The sequence below is a fragment of the Anomaloglossus baeobatrachus genome, chromosome 10 (assembly GCF_048569485.1).
Source record: "Anomaloglossus baeobatrachus isolate aAnoBae1 chromosome 10, aAnoBae1.hap1, whole genome shotgun sequence".
NCBI classification, from domain to species: domain Eukaryota; kingdom Metazoa; phylum Chordata; class Amphibia; order Anura; family Aromobatidae; genus Anomaloglossus; species Anomaloglossus baeobatrachus.
This window is the reverse complement of record NC_134362.1, coordinates 3,954,170-3,967,435: the sequence shown is the minus strand read 5'-3', so window position 1 is coordinate 3,967,435 and position 13,266 is coordinate 3,954,170. Positions and strand designations below refer to the sequence as shown.

The 13,266-nt window shown below is 53.5% G+C and overlaps 1 protein-coding gene across 1 annotated transcript in view; it reads right to left on the bottom strand.

Annotated features, from left to right (window-relative positions):
• PLEKHA7 (pleckstrin homology domain containing A7) overlaps positions 1-13,266 on the bottom strand; it is a 90,539-nt gene that overhangs the window by 30,279 nt on the left and 46,994 nt on the right. The window contains exons 13-16 of the mRNA XM_075325470.1: positions 11,461-11,610; positions 11,281-11,382; positions 1,180-1,288; positions 55-296 (exon numbers count right to left, since the gene is read on the bottom strand). Of these exons, the coding sequence (XP_075181585.1) occupies positions 55-296; positions 1,180-1,288; positions 11,281-11,382; positions 11,461-11,610 (603 nt within the window). The remainder of the gene's footprint in view (positions 1-54; positions 297-1,179; positions 1,289-11,280; positions 11,383-11,460; positions 11,611-13,266) is intronic.

Here is a 13,266-nt window from a genome sequence, read left to right as displayed (position 1 = left end):
ATGACGCACCTGTAGAAACCCCCTTCCCCACACCCTGTTTTTAGCACTACTCACAAACTTTGGTGGGGACGGTGCCGTGGTCGGTGACTGCAGACGTGGTTCTGGTTTCTGCAGTAGCTGCGGCTGTGAGTGGGATCTACCTTGGAAGTATGGTTGAGGATATAATCCCACCTCTAGGGTCGGCTTCACAAGACTCGGTAGGTTTTGAGGCGATGCCGATTTACTGCGAATGGATGTAAACGCTGTACTTCCGGAAGGCACAAATGTGGAAGGGACCAAAGGCACAGTTTTCCTTTCTGAAAGAAATATGCTTTATACAGATAGTGGAGATGGCTAGAAGCGGGGGCCGGGAGCGGACAGGCACCGACCCTGGCGTCGGGAGCGGACAGGCACCGACCCTGGCGCCGGGAGCGGACAGGCACCGACCCTGGCGCCGGGAGCGGACAGGCACCGACCCTGGGGCCGGGAGCGGACAGGCACCGACCCTGGGGCCGGGAGCGGACAGGCACCGACCCTGGGGCCGGGAGCGGACAGGCACCGACCCTGGGGCCGGGAGCGGACAGGCACCGACCCTGGGGCCGGGAGCGGACAGGCACCGACCCTGGGGCCGGGAGCGGACAGGCACCGACCCTGGGGCCGGGAGCGGACAGGCACCGACCCTGGGGCCGGGAGCGGACAGGCACCGACCCTGGGGCCGGGAGCGGACAGGCACCGACCCTGGGGCCGGGAGCGGACAGGCACCGACCCTGGGGCCGGGAGCGGACAGGCACCGACCCTGGGGCCGGGAGCGGACAGGCACGACCCTGGGGCTGGGAGCTGACAGGCACGACCCTGGGGCCGGGAGCGGACAGGCACGTACAGGGGTGTGCAGCGGACAAGCACGTACAGGGGTGTGCAGCAGACAAGGTTTTGCATAATGATTGATACGGGACAGCATGGGTCACTGAGTGACATCCATCAAGAACAGTATGTGAGGGGCTCGTAATATTGCAGTCTTCAAAATCAAATAGCAAATTGAGTTTAATTGGTTTAACCCTTTATATATTCTAAATGTACTAAAGCCTCATAGCAGCAGCTCTTCGCTCCTATGATCATGTTCTAACCGTGAGCCCGATCAGCGATGATCCTCACCTAACACATACAGGCTCCAGCTGTCTTAATGACCCCCCGAAAAGTTACCTGGGTTCTTGAATGACTCGACCAACATTTTGAAATTGAGTTTATTGGAGCTGAGTCCGGCCGTTACATCCTCAATTCTCCACAGATCCTTCTGCAGCTGAGTCCTGTCCTGATCCAAGAGACAACAAATAATAAGCTCACAAGCACAAATGATGAGAAATAAACCCAGCGAGGACGGCTGCAGCTCACAAGCACAAATGCTGAGAAATAAACCCAGCGAGGACGGCTGCAGCTCACAAGCACAAATGCTGAGAAATAAACCCAGCGAGGACGGCTGCAGCTCACAAGCACAAATGCTGAGAAATAAACCCAGCGAGGACGGCTGCAGCTCACAAGCACAAATGCTGAGAAATAAACCCAGCGAGGGCGGCTGCAGCTCACAAGCACAAATGCTGACAAATAAACCCAGCGAGGGCGACCGCAGCTCACAAGCACAAATGCTGAGAAATAAACCCAGCGAGGGCGGCCGCAGCTCACAAGCACAAATGCTGAGAAATAAACCCAGCGAGGACGGCTGCAGCTCACAAGCACAAATGCTGACAAATAAACCCAGCGAGGACGGCTGCAGCTCACAAGCACAAATGCTGAGAAATAAACCCAGCGAGGGCGGCTGCAGCTCACAAGCACAGATGCTGAGAAATAAACCCAGCGAGGGCAGCTGCAGCTCACAAGCACAAATGCTGAGAAATAAACCCAGCGAGGACGGCTGCAGCTCACAAGCACAAATGCTGAGAAATAAACCCAGCGAGGGCGGCCGCAGCTCACAAGCACAAATGCTGAGAAATAAACCCAGCGAGGACGGCTGCAGCTCACAAGCACAAATGCTGAGAAATAAACCCAGCGAGGACGGCTGCAGCTCACAAGCACAAATGCTGAGAAATAAACCCAGCGAGGACGGCTGCAGCTCACAAGCACAAATGCTGAGAAATAAACCCAGCGAGGACGGCCGCAGCTCACAAGCACAAATGCTGAGAAATAAACCCAGCGAGGACGGCCGCAGCTCACAAGCACAAATGCTGAGAAATAAACCCAGTGAGGACGGCCGCAGCTCACAAGCACAAATGCTGAGAAATAAACCCAGCGAGGGCGCAAGCACAAATGCTGAGAAATAAACCCAACGAGGGCGCAAGCACAAATGCTGAGAAATAAACCCAGTGAGGACGGCTGCAGCTCACAAGCACAAATGCTGAGAAATAAACCCAGTGAGGACGGCTGCAGCTCACAAGCACAAATGCTGAGAAATAAACCCAGTGAGGGCGGCTGCAGCTCACAAGCACAAATGCTGAGAAATAAACCCAGTGAGGGCGGCTGCAGCTCACAAGCACAAATGCTGAGAAATAAACCCAGCGAGGGCGGCTGCAGCTCACAAGCACAAATGCTGAGAAATAAACCCAGCGAGGACGGCTGCAGCTCACAAGCACAAATGCTGAGAAATAAACCCAGCGAGGGCGGCTGCAGCTCACAAGCACAAATGCTGAGAAATAAACCCAGCGAGGACGGCTGCAGCTCACAAGCACAAATGCTGAGAAATAAACCCAGCGAGGGCGGCTGCAGCTCACAAGCACAAATGCTGAGAAATAAACCCAGCGAGGACGGCTGCAGCTCACAAGCACAAATGCTGAGAAATAAACCCAGCGAGGACGGCTGCAGCTCACAAGCACAAATGCTGAGAAATAAACCCAGCGAGGACGGCCGCAGCTCACAAGCACAAATGCTGTGAAATAAACCCAGCGAGGGCGGCTGCAGCTCACAAGCACAAATGCTGAGAAATAAACCCAGCGAGGACGGCTGCAGCTCACAAGCACAAATGCTGAGAAATAAACCCAGCGAGGACGGCTGCAGCTCACAAGCACAAATGCTGACAAATAAACCCAGCGAGGACGGCTGCAGCTCACAAGCACAAATGCTGAGAAATAAACCCAGCGAGGACGGCTGCAGCTCACAAGCACAAATGCTGAGAAATAAACCCAGCGAGGGCGGCTGCAGCTCACAAGCACAAATGCTGAGAAATAAACCCAGCGAGGGCGGCTGCAGCTCACAAGCACAAATGCTGAGAAATAAACCCAGCGAGGGCGCAAGCACAAATGCTGAGAAATAAACCCAACGAGGGCGCAAGCACAAATGCTGAGAAATAAACCCAACGAGGGCGCAAGCACAAATGCTGAGAAATAAACCCAGTGAGGACGGCTGCAGCTCACAAGCACAAATGCTGAGAAATAAACCCAGTGAGGACGGCTGCAGCTCACAAGCACAAATGCTGAGAAATAAACCCAGTGAGGACGGCCGCAGCTCACAAGCACAAATGCTGAGAAATAAACCCAGCGAGGACGGCCGCAGCTCACAAGCACAAATGCTGAGAAATAAACCCAGCGAGGGCGGCTGCAGCTCACAAGCACAAATGCTGAGAAATAAACCCAGCGAGGACGGCTGCAGCTCACAAGCACAAATGCTGAGAAATAAACCCAGCGAGGACGGCCGCAGCTCACAAGCACAAATGCTGAGAAATAAACCCAGCGAGGACGGCTGCAGCTCACAAGCACAAATGCTGAGAAATAAACCCAGCGAGGGCGGCTGCAGCTCACAAGCACAAATGCTGAGAAATAAACCCAGCGAGGACGGCCGCAGCTCACAAGCACAAATGCTGAGAAATAAACCCAGCGAGGGCGGCTGCAGCTCACAAGCACAAATGCTGAGAAATAAACCCAGCGAGGGCGCAAGCACAAATGCTGAGAAATAAACCCAACGAGGGCACAAGCACAAATGCTGAGAAATAAACCCAACGAGGGCGCAAGCACAAATGCTGAGAAATAAACCCAGTGAGGACGGCTGCAGCTCACAAGCACAAATGCTGAGAAATAAACCCAGTGAGGACGGCCGCAGCTCACAAGCACAAATGCTGAGAAATAAACCCAGCGAGGGCGGCTGCAGCTCACAAGCACAAATGCTGTGAAATAAACCCAGCGAGGACGGCTGCAGCTCACAAGCACAAATGCTGAGAAATAAACCCAGCGAGGACGGCTGCAGCTCACAAGCACAAATGCTGAGAAATAAACCCAGCGAGGGCGGCTGCAGCTCACAAGCACAAATGCTGAGAAATAAACCCAGCGAGGACGGCTGCAGCTCACAAGCACAAATGCTGAGAAATAAACCCAGCGAGGACGGCTGCAGCTCACAAGCACAAATGCTGAGAAATAAACCCAGCGAGGACGGCTGCAGCTCACAAGCACAAATGCTGACAAATAAACCCAGCGAGGACGGCTGCAGCTCACAAGCACAAATGCTGAGAAATAAACCCAGCGAGGACGGCTGCAGCTCACAAGCACAAATGCTGAGAAATAAACCCAGCGAGGGCGGCTGCAGCTCACAAGCACAAATGCTGAGAAATAAACCCAGCGAGGGCGGCTGCAGCTCACAAGCACAAATGCTGAGAAATAAACCCAGCGAGGACGGCCGCAGCTCACAAGCACAAATGCTGAGAAATAAACCCAACGAGGACGGCCGCAGCTCACAAGCACAAATGCTGAGAAATAAACCCAGCGAGGACGGCTGCAGCTCACAAGCACAAATGCTGAGAAATAAACCCGGCGAGGGCGGCTGCAGCTCACAAGCACAAATGCTGAGAAGAAGGGAATTTTGTTACTTACCGTAAATTCCTTTTCTTCTAGCTCTTATTGGGAGACCCAGACGATTGGGGTATAGCTACTGCCCTCCGGAGGCCACACAAAGCACTACACTAAAAAGTGCAAGTCCCCTCCCCTTCTGGCTATACCCCCCCGTGGTATCACGGGTTCTCCAGTTTTAGTGCCAAAGCAAGAAGGAGGAAGCCAATAACTGGTTTAAACAAATTAACTCCGAATAACGTCGGAGAACTGAAAAACCGTTCAACATGAACAACATGTGTACCCGCAAACAACAAAAAAATCCCGAAGGACAACAGGGCGGGTGCTGGGTCTCCCAATAAGAGCTAGAAGAAAAGGAATTTACGGTAAGTAACAAAATTCCCTTCTTCTTCAGCGCTCTATTGGGAGACCCAGACGATTGGGACGTCCAAAAGCTGTCCCTGGGTGGGTAAAGAGATACCTCATGTTAGAGCTGCAAAACAGCCCTCCCCTACGGGGATGTCACTGCCGCCTGCAGGACTCTTCTACCTAAGCTGGCATCCGCCGAAGCATAGGTATGCACCTGATAATGTTTGGTGAAAGTGTGCAGACTCGACCAGGTAGCTGCCTGGCACACCTGTTGAGCCGAAGCCTGGTGTCGCAAAGCCCAGGACGCACCCACAGCTCTGGTTGAGTGGGCTTTCAGCCCTGAAGGAACCGGAAGCCCAGCAGAACGGTAGGCTTCCAGAATTGGTTCTTTGATCCATCGAGCCAGGGTGGCTTTAGAAGCCTGCGACCCCTTGCGCTGGCCAGCGACAAGGACAAAAAGTGCATCTGAACGGCGGATGGGCGCCGTGCGAGAAATATAGATTCTGAGTGCTCTCACCAGATCTAGCAAACGTAAGTCTTTCTCATACCGGTGAACCGGCTGAGGACAAAAGGAAGGCAAGGATATATCCTGATTAAGATGAAACGAGGATACGACCTTAGGGAGAAACTCCGGAATGGGGCGCAGCACTACCTTGTCCTGGTGGAACACCAGGAAGGGAGCCTTGGATGACAGAGCTGCCAGCTCAGACACTCGCCGAAGCGATGTGATCGCAACAAGAAACGCCACTTTCTGTGACAGGCGAGAAAAGGAAACGTCCTTTAGAGGCTCGAAGGGCGGCTTTTGCAGAGCAACTAGTACTCTGTTCAGATCCCATGGATCTAACGGCCGCTTGTACGGGGGCACAATATGACAGACCCCCTGTAGGAACGTGCGCACCTTAGGAAGACGTGCTAGACGCTTCTGAAAAAACACAGATAGTGCCGAGACTTGCCCTTTAAGGGAGCTGAGCGACAAGCCCTTTTCCAACCCCGATTGCAGGAAGGAAAGAAAGGTGGGCAATGCAAATGGCCAAGGGGATACTCTCTGTGCAGAGCACCAGGATAAGAAAATCTTCCACGTTCTGTGGTAGATCTTAGCAGACGTTGACTTCCTAGCTTGTCTCATTGTGGCTACGACTCCTTGAGATAATCCTGCGGACGCTAGGATCCAGGACTCAATGGCCACACAGTCAGGTTCAGGGCCGCAGAATTCTGATGGAAAAACGGCCCTTGGGACAGTAAGTCTGGTCGGTCTGGCAGTGACCACGGTCGACCGACCGTGAGATGCCACAGATCCGGATACCACGATCTCCTCGGCCAGTCTGGGGCGACGAGTATGACGCGGCTGCAATCGGATCTGATCTTGCGTAACACTCTGGGCAAGAGTGCCAGAGGTGGGAAGACGTATGGGAGCCGGAACTGCGACCAATCTTGAACTAATGCGTCTGCCGCCAGAGCTCTTTGATCGCGCGACCTCGCCATGAATGCCGGGACCTTGTTGTTGTGCCGGGACGCCATTAGGTCGACGTCCGGCACTCCCCATCGGCGACAGATTTCCTGAAACACGTCCGGGTGAAGGGACCACTCCCCTGCGTCCATGCCCTGGCGACTGAGGAAGTCTGCTTCCCAATTTTCTACGCCTGGGATGTGAACCGCGGATATGGTGGATGCTGTGTCCTCCACCCACATTAGAATGCGCCGGACTTCTTGGAATGCTTGCCGACTGCGCGTCCCTCCTTGGTGGTTGATGTATGCCACCGCTGTGGAGTTGTCCGACTGGATTCGGATCTGCTTTCCTTCCAGCCACTGTTGGAAGGCCAGTAGGGCAAGATACACTGCCCTGATTTCCAGAACATTGATCTGAAGGGTGGACTCCTGCGGAGTCCACGTCCCCTGGGCCCTGTGGTGGAGAAACACTGCTCCCCACCCTGACAGACTCGCATCTGTCGTGACCACTGCCCAGGATGGGGGCAGGAAGGATCTTCCCTGAGACAATGAGGTGGGAAGGAGCCACCATTGTAGAGAGTCCTTGGCCGTCTGGGAAAGAGAGACTTTCCTGTCCAGGGACGTTGACTTCCCGTCCCATTGGCGGAGAATGTCCCATTGAAGTGGGCGCAGATGAAACTGCGCAAAGGGAACTGCTTCCATGGCTGCCACCATCTTCCCGAGGAAGTGCATGAGGCGCCGTAAGGGGTGCGACTGGCCTTGAAGGAGGGATTGCACCCCTGTCTGTAGGGACCGCTGCTTGTTCAGCGGAAGCTTCACTCTCGCTGCTCGAGTATGAAACTCCATGCCAAGATACGTTAGCGACTGTGACGGTGACAGATTCGACTTTGGAAAGTTGATGATCCATCCGAACGTCTGTAGAGTCTCCAGCGTAGCATGTAGACTGAGTTGGCATGCCTCTTGAGAGGGTGCCTTGACAAGTAGATCGTCTAGGTAAGGGATCACCGAGTGTCCCTGAGAGTGCAAGACTGCTACCACCGCCGCCATGACCTTGGTGAAGACCCGGGGGGCTGTCGCCAGACCGAATGGCAGAGCTACGAACTGAAGATGGTCGTTTCCTATCACAAAACGTAGAAAACGTTGATGTTCTGTAGCAATTGGCACGTGGAGATAAGCATCTTTGATGTCTATTGAGGCAAGGAAGTCTCCTTGAGACATTGAGGCAACGACAGAGCGGAGGGTTTCCATCCGGAACCGTCTGGCATGCACATGTTTGTTGAGCAGCTTTAGATCCAGAACAGGACGGAACGAGCCGTCCTTTTTTGGAACCACAAAGAGATTGGAGTAAAACCCTCGCCCTTGTTCCTGAGGCGGTACAGGAACCACTACTCCTTCCGCTCTTAGGGAGTCCACCGCCTGCAGCAGGGCATCTGCTCGGTCTGGATGTGGGGAGGTTCTGAAGAACCGAGCTGGAGGACGAGAACTGAACTCGATTCTGTACCCGCGAGACAAAATGTTTGTCACCCACCGGTCTTTGACCTGTGACATCCAAATGTCGGAAAAGCGGGAGAGCCTGCCCCCGACCGGAGATGCGGAGGGGGGGGGCTGGAAGTCATGAGGTAGCCGCTTTGGAAGCGGTTCCTCCATTTGCTTTCTTGGGGCGTGCGTGAGCCCGCCAGGAATCTGAGACTCTTTGCGTCCTCTGAGTCCCTTTGGACGAGGAGAATTGTGTCTTGCCCGAACCTCGAAAGGACTGAAACCTCTGCTGCCATTTTTTCTGCTGAGGTTTGCTTGATCTGGGCTGGGGTAAGGAAGAGTCTTTACCCTTGGACTGTTTAATGATGTCAGCCAATGGCTCGCCAAACAGTCTATCTCTAGATAAAGGCAAGCTGGTTAAACATTTTTTGGAACCAGCATCTGCTTTCCAGTCCTTTAACCACAAGGCTCTGCGCAAAACTACCGAATTGGCGGACGCCATTGAGGTGCGGCTGGTAGATTCTAGGACCGCATTGATAGCGTAAGACGCAAACGCAGACATCTGCGAGGTAAGGGACGCCACTTGCGGCACCGCTGGATGTATGATAGCATCCACTTTTGCTAAACCAGCTGAAATAGCTTGGAGTGCCCATACGGCTGCGAATGCTGGAGCAAACGACGCGCCGATAGCTTCATAGACAGATTTTAACCAAAGGTCCATCTGTCTGTCATTGGCATCCTTAAGTGAAGCGCCATCCTCCACTGCAACTATGGATCTAGCTGCAAGTTTGGAAATCGGGGGGTCTACTTTTGGACACTGGGTCCAGCGCTTGACCACATCAGGGGGGAAAGGAAAACGTGTATCCTTAGAACGTTTAGAGAAACGCCTTTCTGGATGAGCGTCGTGTTTCTGGATTGACTCTCTGAAGTCAGAGTGATCCAAGAAAGCACTCAATTTACGCTTGGGATAGAGGAAACGAAACTTCTCCTGCTCTGCAGCTGCCTCCTCTGCAGAAGGAGCTGGGGGAGAAATATCCAACAGTCTATTGATGGCTGAGATAAGCTCGTTTACCATGGCGTCCCCATCCGGGGTATCCAGATTGAGAGGGGTTCCAGGATAAGACTCCTGATCACTCTCTTCAGACGCATCACAGGGCGACTGATTGCACTGAGACCCTGAGCAGTGTGATGACGTTGAGGGTCTTTCCCAGCGAGCTCGCTTAGGGTGGCTGGGGCTATCATCTGAGTCATAATACTCAGCCTGGGAAGCCGGGGACCCCCTTGCAGTCTGGATTAATTCCAACTGAGGGGGATTAGAGGACAGAGACCTCGCCGTGTCCATAGACTGAGCCCCAGTCATGGATTGCAAAGTTTCAAGGATTTTTGCCATAGTCACAGACATTCCATCAGCAAAAACTGCAAAGTCTGTCCCTGACACCGGGACAGGACTTACAAGCGTCTCAGCCTGGGTCACTACCCCTCCGGACTCCGGCTGGCGAAGCAGCACCGGATCTGAGCATTGCACACAATGGGGGTCTTTGGAACCTGCTGGTAGAGCAGCCCCACATGCAGCACACGCAGTGTACACAGCCCTAGCCTTGGCAGCCTTGCGTTTTGTGGATGACATGTTGCTGCCTCCTCAGAGCGATCTGGGGTATCCAGCCAGGAAGCGACCTCACAGTGCAAGAAATAAATAAATATATATATCTGGTGACACAGTACACCAATGCACACTGAGGCACTAGAGGGGCCAGCTGAAATGCCGCTTACCGCCCGCTTAAGAGCGGGTGTGTGGTCTCCAAAAGCCCCCTAGTCCAGGTCTCCCAGAGCCTTGCGTCCTTCCTCTAGCCAGACTGCATGTAATGGCTGCCGGCGTCCTGGGAGAGGAGGGGGGGCGGGCCCTGGGCGTTCCTGACTAAGAGCGGGAAGCCTGCTTCCCTCTGTGCCTAGTGAGAGGGCTGGAGCATGTAAATCAGGCTCCAGCCCTCGTCGCTGCTGCGAAACAGCGTCTCTCCCCTACCCTGATTGACAGGGTGGGGGCGGGAACGAAGCGGAGCTAGGCCGCAAAAGCCGGGGACTGGATTTATAAACGCCGCCGCCGTAAAAGCGCGGTCGGCGTGTCCCCGGCGCACTACAAGTCACAGCAGCGCCGCCGGTCCAGTGGGGGTCGGTGCTGCGTTCCCACAACACAAAAGTCCCCCAGTAAACTGCAGGAACACCAACTCAATCGTTACGGTCCCCGGCGCACTACAACACCCAGCCAGCCCGGAGTGTGTCTGTGCCTGCCGGGGACACAGAGTACCTGTATGATGCAGGGCCTTGTCCCTGATTGTACTCCTGCTCCGTATCCATCAGGTGCTATGGGTCTGTGGATGGAGCCCGGCGTCAGAGCTTAGAGGCCGGCAGGATCCCACTTCCACAGAGCCCTACAAGGGGATGTGGAAGGAAAACAGCATGTGGGGCTCCAGCCCCTGTACCAGCAATAGGTACCTCAACCTTACAACACCATCCACGGGTGAGAAGGGAGCATGCTGGGGGCCCTATATGGGCCCTCTTTTCTTCCATCCGAAATAGTCAGCAGCTACTGCTGACTAAAATCTGTGGAGCCATGCGTGGATGTCTGACCTCCTTCGCACAAAGCTTGAAAACTGGAGAACCCGTGATACCACGGGGGGGTATAGCCAGAAGGGGAGGGGCCTTGCACTTTTTAGTGTAGTGCTTTGTGTGGCCTCCGGAGGGCAGTAGCTATACCCCAATCGTCTGGGTCTCCCAATAGAGCGCTGAAGAAATAAACCCGGCGAGGACGGCTGCAGCTCACAAGCACAAATGCTGAGAAATAAACCCAGCGAGGGCGCCTGCAGCTCACAAGCACAAATGCTGAGAAATAAACCCAGCGAGGGCGGCTGCAGCTCACAAGCACAAATGCTGAGAAATAAACCCAACGAGGGCGGCCGCAGCTCACAAGCACAAATGCTGACAAATAAACCCAGCGAGGGCGGCCGCAGCTCACAAGCACAAATGCTGAGAAATAAACCCAGCGAGGACGGCTGCAGCTCACAAGCACAAATGCTGACAAATAAACCCAGCGAGGGCGGCCGCAGCTCACAAGCACAAATGCTGAGAAATAAACCCAGCGAGGGCGGCTGCAGCTCACACAATGACGTCTGACCTCTTCTCTCATTTGATATGGAAAACAACCAAGACCCATTACCTGAGAAGGCGGCGATCCTTTCATCTGTTCCTGTAACCACTGTCTCAGCTGAATCACGTCAGTCTCCAGCCGCAAATACTCGTTCCAGGAGTTTTCCATATCCTACAAGACAGGCACAACACAAGTCATGAGCTGCTCTGGTGGCCACAGAAAGAGCAAACACAGAAGAGAGAAAAGCACCGTGGAGACTTTAGACATTTCAGCTCGGATCTGGACTAAATCCTCCTGCAGCAGACGCTGCTGATAGGAGATCTTCTCCGTGTGCTGAGGTTGATCCTTGTACTGATCCATCTGTCTGTGCAAAACCTCCAGGACAGTTTCAAGTTTGTCCTGTAAAATAAGATGGAGATCAGTGACAGGTCCCACAGTATCTCCATCGGGCACGAGGAAAAGGTCACTGACCGCACCGTCACCCTAATAACAAGAAAGAAGAAGTAGAAAAAACAACCACAGAGCTGTGATCGAATGGACTCCACCCGTGGAACCTAAACCCACCGTTCACTAGTAGCTCTGACCATCCAACTATTGCCCTTATTAGTTTTCTGTGGTCTCGTATGTCAGACCAGAGATTGCCCAGGACAGGTTTTGACAACACTTGAAAAATCTTTTGTTATTCATGCAGAATTTCAGATGTGGACCTCATTAGTGTAAAGCCTCGTCCAGATCATGACAAAGGCCCCCGAGGTCTGGGGTAAAGAGAAGAAGACAGAAGTCCCCTCAAGTCCGGGATAAAGACAGAAGACCACGCGAGAAGAGAAAAAGACAGAAGTCCCCCCCGAGGTCCTAGATAAAAGAGAAGAACACAGAAGTCCTCCCAAGGTCCGGGATAAAGAAAAGACGACAGAAGTCCACCCGAGGTCCGGGATAAAGAGAAGACGACAGAAGTCCCCCCGACGTCCGGGATAAAGACAGAAGTCTCCCCGAGGTCTGGGATAAAGAGAAGAAGAAAAAAAGTCCCCGCAAGGTCCAGGATAAAGAAAGAAGTCCATGCGAGAAGAGAAGACAGAAATCCCTCCCCCCGAGGTCCTAGATAAATAGAAGAAGACAGAAGTTCTCCCGAGGTCCGGGATAAAGAGAAGAAGACAGAAGTCCCCCCGAGGTCCAGGATAAAGAGAAGAAGACAAAAGTTCTCCCGAGGTCCGGGATAAAGTTAAGAAGACAGAAGTCCCCCCGAGGTCTAGGATAAAGAGAAGAAGACAGAAGTCCCCCCGAGGTCCAGGATAAAGAGAAGAAGACAGAAGTCCCGGCAAGGTCCTGGGAAAAGACAGAAGACCACGCGAGAAGAGAAGAAGACAGAAGTCCTCCCGAGGTCCGGGATAAAGAGAAGAAGACAGAAGTCCCCCCGAGGTCCAGGAAAAAGACAGAAGTCCCCCCGAGGTCTGGGAAAAACACAGAACCTACGAGGTTTGAAATAAAGACAGAACTCCCCCAAGGTCCAGGGTAAAGACAGGACCTACTAGGTTTAGGATAAAGACAGAGGTCCTCCCGAGATCCGGAATAAAGACAGAAGTCCCCCCAAGGTCCGGTATGAAGAAAGAAGTCACCCTGAGGTCCGGTATGAAGACAGAACCCCCGAGGACCGATATAAAGACAGAAGTCTATCCTGAGGTCCGGTATAAAGACAGAAGTCCCCCTGAGGTCTGGGATAAACACAGAAGTCCCCCGAAGTTCTGAATAAAGACAGACGTCCCCCTGAAGTTTGTAATGAACACAGAACCCCTAAGGGCCAGAATAAAGAGGGAAAGACCAAAACCCTGAGGTCTGGGATAAAGAAAAACGTCCCACCGAGGTCCGGGATAAAGACACAAGTCCTCCTGAGGTTCGGGATAAAGACAGAAGTCTAACTGAGGTCCAGAGGACAGACAGAAGTCCCCCAAAGTCCAGAATAAAGACAGAACTCCTGAGGTCCAGCCTAAACAGGGAAAGACAGAAGCCCTTGCGGTCTGGGATAAAAACAGAAGTTCCTAAAGTCCAGAGTAAAGACAA